Here is a 16,508-nt window from a genome sequence, read left to right as displayed (position 1 = left end):
CTCACCAAATCTATTTATTGCAAATTAACACTCAATAACGAATTGAAACAATTTTATTACGGATATAAAAATACAAAATTGAATACGATACATTTGGTATACCTACTTAATTGACACTTCGTAAGTCATTTTAATCTATACGATATAAAATATAAAACATATAAATGAAAAAAACATAATAGGTAATAAAAAATACTTAGTTTTACAGGTTACACTTACATAGATATGTTTAAGTCATCGAGATAAAAGTACGCGAAACAAATATTAGAAGAAAAAATGTCTGCTCCTCTCAGCAGCTTTCTTTGACTCTCGCCTTGAATTCATCAATCACCTCAGATGGGACCGGGTTCACATTGTGAAACCAACCTAATAACTCTGGCAAATACTCGTATTCGTCATAATCTACAAGATGTGAAAACATTGCGAATTCATTCAAATTCACCGTCTCCAATCTATTCAATTTATATTTAGTCGTTTCTTCGGCACTGGGGAAAATCCAATTCAAAAAATCATCAAGTCGATGCAGCAAATTGTCTTGAAAATGGGAGTCATTGCAATAGAACAGGTTCACTTCGTCCATTACATAAAGGAAGATTTTATCGATAGAAAAACTTTTCTTAAATTTTAGTAAAGCTTCTCCGTCACCCAAACACCACGTCATCAATTTACTGAAATAATTTATCTCGAACCATTGCCAACAAAATTCGCGGTTTTGTAATCTCGATTTGCGAGCTTGAGCAAAACGTCGCTTTTCCACTGCAAGCTCTTCAGGAGTAAAAACCTGTTCGGCAATTTTCATCATCGCATCGATCTTCTCGTCCTCTTGGTTCCAATCATTATGTTGCTCCGTACTAGTGAAAAGGGAGGAAAGCAGTTGTTTCTTCAAATTCGAGGCGGATGTTGGATCATCATGGAAAGTCTCATCGATAAATTTACTCATTTTACTCCATTTACTGGCATTGAAAAAGTAACTTCTTTGTAGAGATTTCGACTGCAGTACTCGCTTCGTGACTTCTTGCGTAGCTTTTACGTCGGTCGAATAAACTTCTAATTGGGACTTGAAATGTTCTATACCATTTCCGCAATGAAGATCTTTTGCCCAATGTTCGCTCATTGTGTGCGAATCCATAATTTTTTTTTTATACAGCAATTGATCTTCCGAGCTTGGCAAACATAAGCAGATTACATCAGTCATCAAACGAGGGTCGTAAATTTTCACCCCGAATGCGATTGCATGCTTCAGCATCAACTGTCTTCGAGTATCTGCGTTAACTTGCGATAAAAACTTATACAAAAATTTCAGAGCGTATTCTTTCTTCGCATACTTAGACGCTGATTCGTTCCAAGGAAGACCATCTTCTTCAAAATACGAATACTTTACTATTGACATTAATTTGCCAAACTGAGATGGTGAAAAAATCACATTTACTAGGCGCTTAGCTGCATACGTCTTGAACTGGATGGGAGCCATATCCCATACGTCTATGAGCATCTGCATATCTTTATCGGACCCAATTCTAGCTTGGAATATTTTTTCCACTACTCTGGCAAATCGTTTGGCAGTCATCGCATTTTTGGAATATTTCGACGCCCAACATACAAGTGAAGGTGATCTCACCAAGAGCCAAAAATTTATTATAATCTCATCGGGTAGCGTCGATAACAGATGAAGTTGCTCGGCGGACGTCATCATGGAGAATAATTGATCTTGGCAAAAATACATATGACCATGAGTGCCAAAACGACTGATTCTGTGTTGAGCAACTGAAATTCGATCTTCATTGCCCAAACGATTCCAAAAATACTTGAACGCGCGCTCACCATCGCACTGTTTAGCCATTGCGGCATCAATGGAACCGGAAATTCCATCGAAGAGGTGGTGCAATTTATTTTTCAACGAAAAGATCCAATAAGCGATTAAAAAGTCGCGTTTCAGGTTCATTTTTTTCATAGAATACTCAGGAAGCGAACTTGAATCGAACGCTTTGATTTCGTCTTCTAAGCAATATGCACACATGATAGCGAATTTTTGCGTTTCATCCAGTTCGCAAGAAGATAACATCTCGTCAGCAGTCTGTTTATAATCGATCTCGCCGCTCGGAAGCCAAACGCACCAGTTCGGGTTAATACAGATATGGCAATCCAGGTTGACAGATAAAAAGTCATGGGATCTAAAATGTTTCATCCATATATCCAATGCTTTAGCAATCTTACCCGCCGCTTTTGTAAGTATTTTTTCAATAGTTCGAGGAGTTTTCAATGATTCCACACCCATACGTAATCGCAAATCACAACTGAAAGTGTCATATCTATGAAAGAAAATGTCCTCCTTTTGTGAATAGTGTTCAACCAGCATTGGCAGAACTACTTGAACGGATGCTAACTGTTGTAAGCTTGGTAGCGGAATGTGAGAGGAGAAACTGTCTTCCTGAAGTAAATCTTCCTGCATCGGTTCGGATGAGTTGCTTGTACTCATTTTGAATTATTCTGGAATAACCTGAAAGTGAAAATTACTTTGTAGTAGGTGATAACAAGTAAAAAATATGCGAGATATTTATACTATAGGCATCGAATCGAAAATGAATCTATAATACTGTAATAGATGACAAGGTCGACTTTCTCATTTAACTTCTAAGAGAATGGGTTGAGAATTGAGATTACCTCCACTAGAAATTATTCAAGCAACGTATCTCATTTTTCCGTTTTCATAACTAGTCCCACTAAGGAATGTTCCACTTCTCTTTCAATCCCATTCCAAGAGGAAAAACCCAGTCGACTTAGCTCCCATTATCAATTCAAACAGGAAACAGCACAATATTCTGAATTCTCATTCCAAGATGGAAAACCCAGCTGAATTTGAATTCCACACCAGTGCGAACTGAAGGAAATTTTGTTTGGAAAACTAACAAGGGAACCTCTTGAGGTGTCCGCCTCCGATTTGAACGGGATCGCGATTTTTGGAAAGAGCAAGTTCTAAAACCCCCAAATCTGAATTCTCAGCTGCCCAAGTTCATTTTTCGATTTTTGGCGAATTTTTGAAAATCCAAAATTGACTATTTTGGTGATTTATGCTTCTTTTAAAAAAAAGTACCCAAGTTCATTTTTCGATTTTTGGCGAATTTTTGAAAATCCAAAATTGACTATTTTGGTGATTTATGCTTTTTTTAAAAAAAAGTACGCACTTGATCAGTAAAAATTTTCAAAATAAGTCCTAAAACTGATATTAACCCCCCAAATCCAAATTTTGCCATTTCCAGCCATTCTGGAGCCACTAGCGCTATTCTTCAATTTCTCCAGAATTTTCAATTTGCTCCAGAAAGCGTGAATATGAAGTTGGGCAGCTAAAAATCGAGTTGTGTGTTATACTCGACCTGTTTAACGAAATTATCCACATTTGAGCCGATTCTGGAGCGGACACTTCAAGAGTGGGGTTTTCCAGCTTTTTTTCAAAATAAAAATATCCAAAAACCAAAAATTCCTCGTTTGTGAGAAAATTTTCGAAATTTGCGTGAATCGCTGTATTTCATCATTAATTAACCACACGAGAGCGAATTTCGCCATTTCCAGCCTTTCTTGGGCCTCCCTTTAATTTATGGATATTTTTATCATGAAAAAAGCTGGTCAAAAACCTACTCTCGAGGTGTCCCCTCCAGAATCGGCCCAAATGTGAATAAATTCGTTAAACAGTTCGAGTATAACACACAACTCGATTTTTAGCTGCCCAACTTCATATTCACGCCTTCTGGAGCAATTCGAAAATTCTGGAGAAATTGAAAAATAGCACTGGAGGCTCCAGAATGGCAGGAAATGGCGAAATTCGCCCTCGCAGGGTTAGTTCATGACGAAATACTGCGATTCGCTCAAATTTAAAAAATTTTCTCGCAAACGGGAAATTTTTGATTTTTGAATAAGTTTTATTTTGAAAAAAAGCTGGTCAAAAAACCACTCTTGAGGTGTCCACTCCAGATGCGGCTCAAATGTGGATAAATTCGTTAAACAGGTCGAGTATAACACCCAACTCGATTTTTAGCTGCCCAACTTCATATTCACGCTTTCTGGAGCAAATTGAAAATTCTGGAGAAATTGAAAAATAGCGCTGGAGGCCCCAGAATGGCTGGAAATGGCGGAACACGGCCTCAGGGGATTTGTTGTGTTCGAAATACAGCGATTCGCGCAAATTTCGAAAATTTCCTCGCAAACGGTAAAATTTTGATTTTATTTGGATTTCTTATTATGAAAAAAGCTGGTCAAAAAACCACTCTTGAGGTGTCCGCTCCAGCATCGGCTAAAATGTGGATAAATTCGTTAAACAGGTCGAGTATAATACCCAATTCGATTTTTAGCTGCCCAACTTCATATTCACGCCTTCTGGAGCAAATTAAAAATTCTGGAGAAATTGAAAAATAGCGCTGGAGGCTTGGCGAAATTTGGATATGGGGGGGGGGGGTGAATATCAGTTTTAGGACTTATTTTGAACATTTTTACTAATCAAGTACGTACTTTTTTTTAAAAAGCATAAGTAAATCACCAAAATAGTCAATTTTGGATTTTCAAAAATTCGCCAAAAATCGAAAAATGAACTTGGGCAGCTGAAAATTCAGATTTGGGGGTTTTAGAACATGCTCTTTCCAAAAATCGCGGTCCCGTTCAAATCGGAGACGGACACCTCAAGAGGTTCCCTTGTAAGAATTTCACGAAAAAACACATAATTTATTTCATTGTTTTTCCTTCCATCAATTAGTCACAAATTGTCAATTCTCAAAATTGTTAAATTTTCAAACAAAATAGCAAAATTGTAAACTTTCCAAAAATTCAATAAAATTGCCAATTTTTGAAACACAAAAACTAGAGATCAATTTCGATGTGTAAAAATTGAAAAATTATCAGCTTAGAAAATCCGCAAATGACCGTATACCGGCCACCGGGTGCGCAGAAATATCGAGTACCCCCAAAAAAGTTTTTTGCCGAACGTTTCGGGTGGTCACAGTGATGATAACGATAGAACAGAACGTGATTGGTTGTTGGACTGAGGTTACAACATTCCATTCCTGTTGCCAAACTAAATTTTTAATAAAAAACTTTCTTGAGGTACTAGATATTTTTTATTGAGCACCCTGTAGGCAGAAAACATGGCTTTTTCACAATTTTGGATACATACATCGTAGTGGAATTATATTGGGTAGTTTTGGCATAAAAACTGAATCTTTCAACTTTCAAGCAATAACGAAAGACCACAGTACTTTGGTTTCGCAATGACATATTAGATATTATGATAATATGACTCCTCACTCCTCAGACAGCTAAAGGCAAAAGTCGATCTTGTCGTCTTGTTTTGTTTTTCTTTTTTTTCAACATGAAGAGGGATCCTGTAATGAAAACATTGTGAGGAAAGAAACTTTTGTATGTGAAGTGGAACCCCAGTTTGTGATTAAACTGAAACCCTATAACATTTTTATCTATGTAAATTTTCATATGAAGTGGAACCTTTTCATTACCAGAAAGAAAATGTTCACATTGATGAACAGAACTGAGCTTGCATAAATTGAATCTTCAACTGAAGGTGCAACACAACTAACACAAGCCTAATCAATCCAGCCCTCTGATTTGCCTTTTTTTTCAACTCAACCCATTACCATTTATTAGTTTATAGTTTATCAATGCATTAGTTCGATAGAACCTCTGATAATCATAATAATATAAGTCATTAAATCTGGATACTTCACCAGTTCACCGAGCATAAGTAGTCATGATAACCCCAAATATTGAAAATTCAGGTGATAAAAAATTTCCTTTGTGGGTATGAAAGTCCATGATGAATTTGAGTGGTAGGTTATCATATGATATCCAAATTTTTGAGCTTTTTTCTTCATCTATATACTGACAGTGGTTGCCCTCCTACCAAAATTGCAAATTAAAAATTCTGATTACCCAAATTTTCGTTGATTTAGTTCACTTTGAGAATTTCTGTTGGGTAAACATGTCTGAATTTGAGTTAACTTGGTAGGACTAATGGAATGTGAATTTGAGAAAAATTTTTGCATAGATCAGAGCATCAATGAAAATTGATCCGATGATCCCTACCAAAATTTGTGATGAATAATCATGATAACCCCAAATATTGAAAATTCAGGTGATAAAAAATTTCCTTTATGGGTAATGAAAGTCCATGGTGAATTTGAGTGGTAGGTTATCATATCATATGATATCCAAATTTTCGTTGATTTAGTTCACTTTGAGAATTTCTGTTGGGTAAACATGTCTGAATTTGAGTAAACTTGGTAGGACTAATGGAATGTGAATTTGAGAAAATTTTTTGCATGGATCAGAGCAATGAAAATTGAAAATTGATCCGATGATGGCGATGATCCCTACTAAAATTTCTGATGAATGATCATGATAACACCAAATATTGGAAATTCAGGTGATAAAAAATTTCCTTTGTGGGTAATGAAAGTCCATGGTGAATTTGAGTGGTAGGTTATCATATGATATCCAAATTTTTGAGCTTTTTTCTTCATCTATACTCACAGTGGTTGCCAGTGCCGGTTTTAAGGGGGGGGGGGATTTGGGTGATAATCCCCCCCCCCAAGAGGCCAGTTTTTTTGGAAAAAATTTTGATGCTATAAAGTGGGAATTTTCCTAGCATTTTTGCGCTCTTGTTTCACTGAGATGGATGCCGATTACAAACCGATGTTCATTTTTTCCCATATTTTTTGAGAAGAAGAGGCCTTTTTTTTCTTCTCAAGCCCACATTATAGGTATACATTCGTACACGATTTACTTTGAATAATACTTTGCAGGCAAATTTCAGTCACTGAGGTCCCTCCTTTTTAAAAATTAAATAAATAAACGACATATTTATTCAGTGGCGTGGCCAGGAAGTGAAGGGGGCTATTGTCCTCCCTTGCGAACGAAAATTTGAAAGAAAACATGCAAAAATGAACGCTTTTTGTTGTTGTTTGGACCCATTTTTTCTGATAATTTTCGCTCTCGCTTCGCTCGAGCAGTAATTTTACCTTCATTTTCATTATAATCATCCACACATCACGATAGGTTTCCAGAAAATGACTCCTATTTCGATTTTCCATGCCTAAAAATCTGGTTTTGCCTCCTCCTTGAGGAAATTCTGACTATGCCACTGTATTTATTTGATTTCTGCTCTCCAAAAAGCCTAATTTTACCCCCCCCCCCCCACCCAAAAAAATGAGACGGCAAAATTGTTTGGTTCTGACCCAATTATCCCCCTCCAAGGAAAAATCCTGGCACCGGTACTGGTGGTTGCCCTCCTACCAAAATTGCAAATTAAAAATCCTGATTACCCAAATTTTCAACGATTTAGTTCACTTTGAGAATTTCTGTTGGGTAAAGATGTCTGAATTTGAGTAAACTTGGTAGGACTAATGGAATGTGAATTTGAGAAAATTTTTTGCACGGATCAGAGCAATGAAAATTGAAAATTGATCCGATGATCCCTACTAAAATTTCTGATGAATGATCATGATAACACCAAATATTGGAAATTCAGGTGATAAAAAATTTCCTTTGTGGGTAATGAAAGTCCATGGTGAATTTGAGTGGTAGGTTATCATATGATATCCAAATTTTTGAGCTTTTTTCTTCATCTATACTCACAGTGGTTGCCCTCCTACCAAGATTGCAAATTAAAAATCCTGATTACCCAAATTTTCAACGATTTAGTTCACTTTGAGAATTTCTGTTGGGTAAAGATGTCTGAATTTGAGTGAACTTGGTAGGACTAATGGAATGTGAATTTGAGAAAATTTTTTGCATAGATCAGAGCAATGAAAATTGATCCGATGATCCCTACTAAAATTTCTGATGAATAATCATGATAACCCCAAATATTGAAAATTCAGGTGATAAAAAATTTCCTTTGTGGGTAATGAAAGTCCATGGTAAATTTTAGTGGTAGGTTATCATATCATATGATATCCAAATTTTCGTTGATTTAGTTCACTTTGAGAATTTCTGTAGAGAAAACATGTCTGAATTTGAGTAAACTTGATAGGATTAATGGAATGTGAATTTGAGAAATTTTTTTGCATAGATCAGAGCAATGAAAATTTATCCCTACTAAAATTTCTGATGAATAATCATGATTACCCCAAATATTGAAAATTCAGGTGATAAAAAATTTCCTTTGTGGGTAATGAAAGTCCATGGTGAATTTGAGTGGTAGGTTATCATATGATATCCAAATTTTTGAGCTTTTTTCTTCATCTATACTGACAGTGGTTGCCCTCCTACCAAAATTGCAAATTAAAAATTCTGATTATCCAAATTTTCGTTGATTTAGTTCACTTTGAGAATTTCTGTTGGGTAAACATGTCTGAATTTGAGTAAACTTGGTAGGACTAATGGAATGTGAATTTGAGAAAATTTTTTGCATGGATCAGAGCAATGAAAATTGAAAATTGATCCGATGATCCCTACTAAAATTTCTGATGAATGATCATGATAACACCAAATATTGGAAATTCAGGTGATAAAAAATTTCCTTTGTGGGTAATGAAAGTCCATGGTGAATTTGAGTGGTAGGTTATCATATGATATCCAAATTTTTGAGCTTTTTTCTTCATCTATACTCACAGTGGTTGCCCTCCTACCAAAATTGCAAATTAAAAATTCTGATTATCCAAATTTTCGTTGATTTAATAGTTCACTTTGAGAATTTCTGTTGGGTAAACATGTCTGAATTTGAGTAAACTTGGTATGTTTAATGGAATGTGAATTTGAGAAAAATTTTTGCATAGATCAGAGCAATGAAAATTTATCCCTACTAAAATTTCTGATGAATAATCATGATTACCCCAAATATTGAAAATTCAGGTGATAAAAAATTTCCTTTGTGGGTAATGAAAGTCCTTGGTGAATTTGAGTGGTAGGTTATCATATGATATCCAAATTTTTGAGCTTTTTTCTTTATCTATACTGACAGTGGTTGCCCTCCTACCAAAATTGCAAATTAAAAATCCTGATTGTGATTATCCATTATCCAAATTTTCAATTTTCATCAATTTAGTTCACTTTGAGAATTTCTGTAGAGAAAACATGTCTGAATTTGAGTAAACTTGGTATGTTTAATGGAATGTGAATTTGAGAAAATTTTTTGCATAGATCAGAGCAATGAAAATTTATCCCTACTAAAATTTCTGATGAATAATCATGATTACCCCAAATATTGAAAATTCAGGTGATAAAAAATTTCCTTTGTGGGTAATGAAAGTTCCTTGGTGAATTTGAGTGGTAGGTTATCATATGATATCCAAATTTTTGAGCTTTTTTCTTTATCTATACTGACAGTGGTTGCCCTCCTACCAAAATTGCAAATTAAAAATCCTGATTGTGATTATCCATTATCCAAATTTTCAATTTTCATCAATTTAGTTCACTTTGAGAATTTCTGTAGAGAAAACATGTCTGAATTCAACACCTCCTATAATAAAAGGCCTGGGCGCTGATTTTGTGACGTCACGACTGTAGGCCGACGGATGTACTACAGTATATGCATAACAGTGTACATATTCGAGGTTTATGAAAGAAAAGAACACTAAAAATTCTGATTTTATTCCGTTACTAGCATTTAATACACATAAAACACATCAGTAATACTGAAAATGTATAAAGTATCACTGATTTAATTATTTTTGTCAATAAATAATATGCATAATCAACATCTAAAAACAAAGCACTAACAACAGCTACAAAATATATCATAAAAGGAAGGTATTTACATGGATTAATATTTTACTCACAGTTCAAATAAACACCAAATTCAAGAGTACACATTCAGAACATTACAGAAATTATTCTTGAACATATCTGCCTTTGAAAATCCATCATCAGTTTCAGTAATACAGCTTCCATCACTGATCACGATTCACAATTAATATGTTGAATATTTCGAATTCTCGCCTGTGGTAATCCAATCTTTTGAGTGAAATTCACCATTATTCACCTAAAAGAAATGCCATTACTGATTACACATCAAATGTTTAAGTTTATTTATTTTCAAACCTAAAGAAAATGAATTACATGGTGATAAGAGGTGCATAAAAATCTCATTTGAAGTGATTTCTATGAGCATTGAGTAATGAACACTTACCTTTATATACATTTTTAATTTCTTCATTTTCTTCCAAGATTTTAGTCATCATTATTTGAATAATAGACGAAGTTTGACCCTTCGGATTTTGAAGCTTTGGCAGTAAAGTTGGAATAGTATTACCGAAATCTAAAGCATTGATATCACTGGTGCTTTTAAACTCGCGCACTATCACATTATGGAGTTGAATGGCATAGTTCACATGCTTCACGAGTAGAACAACACAATATCATATAAAATAATACACGATTTTTTCAAAATTGATTTAAATTTGCGAAAATTTTTCTTCTACTTTTGAAGTTTTATCAGTGAAATCTGATCACCGGTACTTTCGAGTTTGCACAGGGATTATATTCATTACAGACACACACGGCACAGTTGAAGATAGTACTAGTAAAATAACTCAATTCTGAATGAAATAACGAACTTTTTTTCTCTAAATTACACCATAATTTGAGAAATTTTAATTAAAATTAACCATTTTCAACGTAACGTTCAATGCATTTCAAATCTAACTGTTGATAACTGTCGGCCTACGATACAGTGTGACCACATCATGTTTTCTAACAGCGCCCAGGCCTTTTATTATAGGAGGTGTTGCTGAATTTGAGTAAACTTGGTACTGGTGATTGGTGAAGGAGGCATTGTAGTGCCGCCGTGATCAAGCTCGCCCTGCATCGAACTTTGACTATATAGATATACTACGTATATGGACTGCTAACCCTTATCAAAGTGTAAAATGTAAACATAAAAGTCCACGCAACAAAATCGAGGGTTCTAGTCGAAGATTACATGCAATTGTATGCGAGGATGACGCGAGGTGACGCGCGCATCCAAGGTTCCGTACTGTGAGAGCCAATGAGCAACGTTTTCAGGCAACGAACACTGTTGGCGTTGGCAGTACTGGGAGTAATCTCAGCTTCGATGCGATACTTACCTGGCTGTTCTTCTTATCCGGGTGCTCTCCTGTTTACTACCTCGTTGATTTAGTTTATAGACGCGACTTCGATGATATTCTTGATTGATGATATTTTTATACTTTTATAACGAATATATTTCCGTTTATTTCTCGATGTGTTTATTATTATTCGAATATACGATTAGTCCTACATGGTAGACAGAAGCGTAGGTTTCGATTCGTTGCTTGTTTTTTAACATTTCGGTAGTGATTGTGTACTTGTGTAAACTTCATTCGGACAAGATGGAGGCTATAATAAATCCTATAGTGGATCGTATCAAAGCTGAGCTGGAAAGTTTTATGCGATCGACAATCAGTGTTCCTGTGAGCAGCTCAGTAAGTAATCAGATTTCTAATCCGATTTCGAATGCGAATCCGATTTCGTTAGTGGGCAATTTGCCAAACTACTTTTTCATGCCACCACCACCACCACCTCCGGTGACATCTGCTGTTCCGGTGACTTCGGCAGTTCCGATATCAGTATCAATTACATCCAGCGCATCTGATATGCCGCGACTTACGGTGACAACGTTTAGTAAACCTGCTGGTCGTTATGTGACAGCTCATAAATTGGTGAATTTACATACCACTGCTGCAAATGTGGTTTCGAGTAGCACCACATCCGCATCTTTAAGGCAACCTATCATGTCAACGGGTGCCTCCGCAGTACCGATGCCACCACCGGTGGGAAATATTGGATGTGCTCCGCTAACCTTCAATTCTATGTTCCCGAATATCGATTATAAGCTGACGGAGAAAAGTAGCTACCGAAATTGGCGGCAGATGCTGTTTGACGAATTAAGAGTACGCAGACTTAATGATATTGTGGATGCTTCAGTTCCGCGACCGAATACAAGATTCGATGACTCCATTCGGAAAGCGACTACTCGTTTACTCATAGTAGGTCGCCTTGACGAACACCACCAGCGTTTAGTCGAAAACATCAGGGAACCGGCCGAAATCATAAAATGGTTGGATAATGAGAAACTGCCAATATCGGAGAACTTACGAGAAGCTCTCTTTCAGAAAATCACGAACTTACGTTTTGAACCGTTTATTGACGAGCCGTCGAAGTTTACCAGGCAATTGGAGGATTTATTCGAACGAAGTAAAGAAGCAGGCATGGTGTGGACGGACGATTTCAAAAAGAGTATGCTGTTACATAAAATAAAGAAGGCGCGCAGCGACATATCGATGTCCAACCGAACGAGTAAAACCAACTACCAGATGATCAAAAAATGGCTATGTGACGAAGAGGCGACTGAGAAGGAGCTCAAGGCAGTAACCTCAACGGCGGCTTCAACAGGGGTTCATTTTGCCTCTGCCAATTCTTCGAACTCGAATGGAAGAGGAAGAAATTTACGAAACAATCGACGTGGCGATAGACGTGAACAAAACAACGATCGACGTGGGGAGCGACGTGAACAATACGATGATCGAGATCGACGTGGCGATAGACGTGAGCAATTCGACGATCGACGTGGCGAGAGACGTGAACGTGAAGACAATCGACGTGGTTCCTATCAGCGCAATTACGACTCGAGAGATTCCTATCAGAACCGTAACTCATCCGAAGGCAACCATTATGGAAGGTGTCGAAAATGTAACATGAGAGGTCATGCGATGAAAGACTGCAAGACGAATGGGTCTTATTGCTACTGCTGCAGAAAAGTAACCGATCATATTGCGAAGAACTGCCCCGAGCGTAAATCCGATGAAAAGTCTGGTAAATCTGGGTCCCGTCAAGGGAAAGGCGATAGCGGTGGAAAATCTATGATGGTCCGAGGCGATAGAAATTTCGAATTAAATTCGAAGTATTATTATCCTGACGACTGCCTTAACTCGGCGGGTAAGTGTTTCATGACAGCAGTACTGTCAGTCAATTTTATAATCGACTCTGGGGCAAGTTATCATTTGACAAATGAGCGGCGAATTCTCTCCAAGGTAAGAAAGTTGAGTAAACCAGCGGTAATAGATTGCGCTAAGAAAGGACAGGAGTCTGTTCTGAGTATAGAGGAGTTAGGTGAGTTTCATACTTACACTGTTTTAGGTAAGCCAATTACTTTTACAAATGTCTTATATTCTTCAGAAGTTTCTGAAAATCTGCTGAGTTTACGGCAGCTGGTACAACAAGGTGCGACATTTGATGGAAGTTCACTATATTTTTATATCAGAGATGGAAATTCTGGTGACATAATTATTAGAGCTCAGTTTCAATCTCCGTTCTGGGTCAGTGATCTGCGTGTTCGTAATCCAAATGAAGTGGCTATGTTAGCTAATGCTGATGGAGGAGGTCCAAGTCCAACGCTTCTGACGATTCGTGAAAACTTGGGTCTTCTATGGCATACGAGATTGGCGCACGCTTCGCTAGGTTATCTTGAACTATATAAATCGAAGATGGCGATTTTGAAAAATGTAACTTTTGGTAAGGATATTATGGATTGTCAACCTTGTGCGTTAGCTAAGGTTCACAGGAACCCTTCGAAGAAGAAACGTCAGCGGAGTAAGATAGCTTTACAACGAGTTCATTCTGACGTGATGGGCCCTATAACACCTCTATCATTCCCAGGTAAACGTAGGTATGTGATAACATTTATAGATGATTTCTCGAGGTTCGCAATGGTATTTGTGATGTGTTATAAAAGTGATGCAGCTGACTGCTTTAGAAAGTACTTAGATGAGATGCGTAGAATGTTGGGAAAAGATGTTAAGGTACGGTACTTACGTACGGACGGAGGTACCGAATATTCAGGTGAGATGGGAAGGTTATTGAAACAGGAGAAGATTGAGATAGAGGTAGCTGAACCGGATACCCCAACTCATAATGGTGTTGCAGAAAGAATCAATCGGACTTTGCGCGAAAAGACAACAGCGATGCTGAGCGATTCGGGAATCCCAATGTCCTTGTGGGACCATGCTATATCTCAGGCTGTTTATATCTACAATCGAACTCCTCACAAATCGAACGGTTTTAAGACACCTTATGAAGTATTTTGTGGTGAAACTCCTGATTTATCGTTTATACGCCGGTTTGGTTGTCTGGCCATTCCGAAGAAAACTAGAGAGGATTATGAGAAATTTGATGAAAGAGGTATTAGAGGTGTAGTTTTGAACAATACTAGAAGTGGTTATCGAATTTTGTTACCTTCGAGGAAAATTATAGAACGTAAAGATGTTGAGTTTATTGAAAATATTACATATAGAGATTTATTGAAAAGTAAAGATGTTGTTTTCGATTTTAGTTCAGACGAAACTGAAACTGATATTAACTGGCACGACACGGTAGAACGAGAAACTACCAACGAAGAGGTAAGTGTAGAAGTACCCAGCAAGACTTCTGGTGAATTGAATGTTGTCCCAAGTACTAGTGGTCAAAACGATGACTCTGATGAATTTGACATTGAGAACGTCGAAGAAACTGTGATTTTTGATGACTCGTCTAACGATACGTTTTTAGCTTTTGATCGTGTTACAGCATTGCGTGCATGCTTACTCGAAGATGAAAAGGATCCAATGACTTACGCTGAAGCTTTAGACCGTACTGATCGTGAGTATTGGATAAAAGCCATGGAAGATGAAATGGCGTCTTTAGAAAGAAATGATGCGTGGGATTTAGTTGTACCGCCCAAAGGGGTGAATATCTTAGATTCTAGATGGGTATTTTGTAGGAAAACTAACGAGAATGATTCTTCAATACGATATAAGGCACGTTTGGTTATACGTGGATTCAAAGATAGAGAAGTGTACGATATAGGAGATGTGTACTCTCCGGTGGCTAGTAAACACACAGTTAGGGTAATTCTTGCGCTTGCAAATAAAGAAGGTTGGTCGATTATTCAATTAGATGTTATTACTGCCTTTCTTAATGGCAGATTGAAAACTACGGTATATATGCATCCGCCTGAAGGAATGGAAGTTGATGAAGGCCTGGTTTGTGCTTTAAAATGTGCTTTGTATGGGCTCAAGATTAGTCCGTTAACTTGGTTTCGTAGGTTCGATGAAGCAGCCAAGAAAATGCAGTTTACCAATCATCCAAATGAGCCATGCGTGTATATCTGGCGAAGGAAACATTTGGTGGTAATTTTAGTACTTTATGTAGACGATTTCCTAATCACAGGTAATTGTAAAGATAAGATTGTTGAGACGATTAGACGTTTAAAAGAGGAATTTCAAGTAAAAGAGTTAGGTTCTCCTAAAAAGTTTCTTGGTTTGGAAATTGCTAGATCGGAAGAATATCAAACGTTGACTTTGACTCAAACTAGTTTTATTAATTGTGTGTTGAAACGCTTTAACGCGTTGAATTTGCCAGCTGTTCATACTCCAGCTTTAACTCGAAATTGTGAAAAGAAAAGTAAGTCAGAGAAGAAAACACCGGAATGGAATCCTGGTAAGCCTACGCCTGGCAAGTCTTTGTTTAGGGAAATTACTGGCTCGTTATTACATCTAGCCAACGGTACTAGACCAGATATTATGTTCGCTACGAATGTGCTATGTCAACATCAAAGTAATCCTCAGCCCGAAGACTGGGAACGTGCTCAGAGAATTCTTCAGTATCTGAAAGGAACGGCAGAGCTAGGGCTAACTTATAGAGGGGTGATTAAGAAAGAAGGTGTATTTGTAGATGCGTACACCGATGCGTCGTTAGGGACTGGAGAAGAAGGTTGCTCTATTACAGGCTATTTTGTGCGAGCGTACGGTGATCCGGTTGTTTGGCGTACGAGAAAACAGTCGGTACCAGCGGGTTCCTCAGCTGAAGCGGAATATTTCGCTCTATCCATGTGTTCGAAGGATGCTGTCATTACGGTAGATTTATTAGAACGTTTAACGAAGAATAGACATGGACCAGCTCTCATTCATAGTGATTGTCAGCCTGCTCTCGCTATCGCTAAAACAACTGGAGCTCCCAAGCTCAGGCATATAGCTAAACTCAATTATCACATAGTTAGAGATTTTGTCAAGGGTAACAAGATTATTTTGAGATTCGTTAAGTCGGAAGATCAGCCGGCTGATGCCCTCACGAAAGCTCTTGCCTCAGGTCGATTTCAAGAACATTGCAGCTGTCTGCTCAATATGTAACATAATTTTTGTATTTCAGGCCATTATTAATTCGAAGATGATAGTTCCATTAGTTCCTATGTTTACGATGTACGTTATTGATCTCCGCCTCTCCGCTAAGATTAAAGGGGTGTGTTGGCGTTGGCAGTACTGGGAGTAATCTCAGCTTCGATGCGATACTTACCTGGCTGTTCTTCTTATCCGGGTGCTCTCCTGTTTACTACCTCGTTGATTTAGTTTATAGACGCGACTTCGATGATATTCTTGATTGATGATATTTTTATACTTTTATAACGAATATATTTCCGTTTATTTCTCGATGTGTTTATTATTATTCGAATATACGATTAGTCCTACAAACACCGCGTT

The 16,508-nt window shown here is 37.2% G+C and overlaps 1 protein-coding gene across 5 annotated transcripts in view; it reads right to left on the bottom strand.

Annotated features, from left to right (window-relative positions):
* The window catches only part of Mettl4 (Methyltransferase like 4), a 40,267-nt gene that overhangs the window by 12,035 nt on the left and 11,724 nt on the right, over positions 1 to 16,508 (bottom strand). For 2 of the 5 annotated variants that reach the window (XM_065370131.1, XM_065370130.1), the window contains exon 2: positions 36 to 2,497. The exons of 2 other annotated variants lie outside the window; for them this stretch is intronic. In XM_065370131.1, the coding sequence (XP_065226203.1) occupies positions 290 to 2,476 (2,187 nt within the window). In that variant the 5' untranslated portion in view covers positions 2,477 to 2,497 and the 3' untranslated portion in view covers positions 36 to 289. Of the gene's footprint in view, positions 1 to 35; positions 2,498 to 16,508 lie in introns of those variants that run through there. One more of the 5 variants, XM_065370132.1, reaches the window with a different exon arrangement.

The sequence above is a fragment of the Planococcus citri genome, chromosome 1 (assembly GCF_950023065.1).
Source record: "Planococcus citri chromosome 1, ihPlaCitr1.1, whole genome shotgun sequence".
Taxonomy (NCBI): domain Eukaryota; kingdom Metazoa; phylum Arthropoda; class Insecta; order Hemiptera; family Pseudococcidae; genus Planococcus; species Planococcus citri.
Note: the sequence above shows the minus strand (reverse complement) of the source record. Positions and strands in the feature narration are given on the sequence as shown.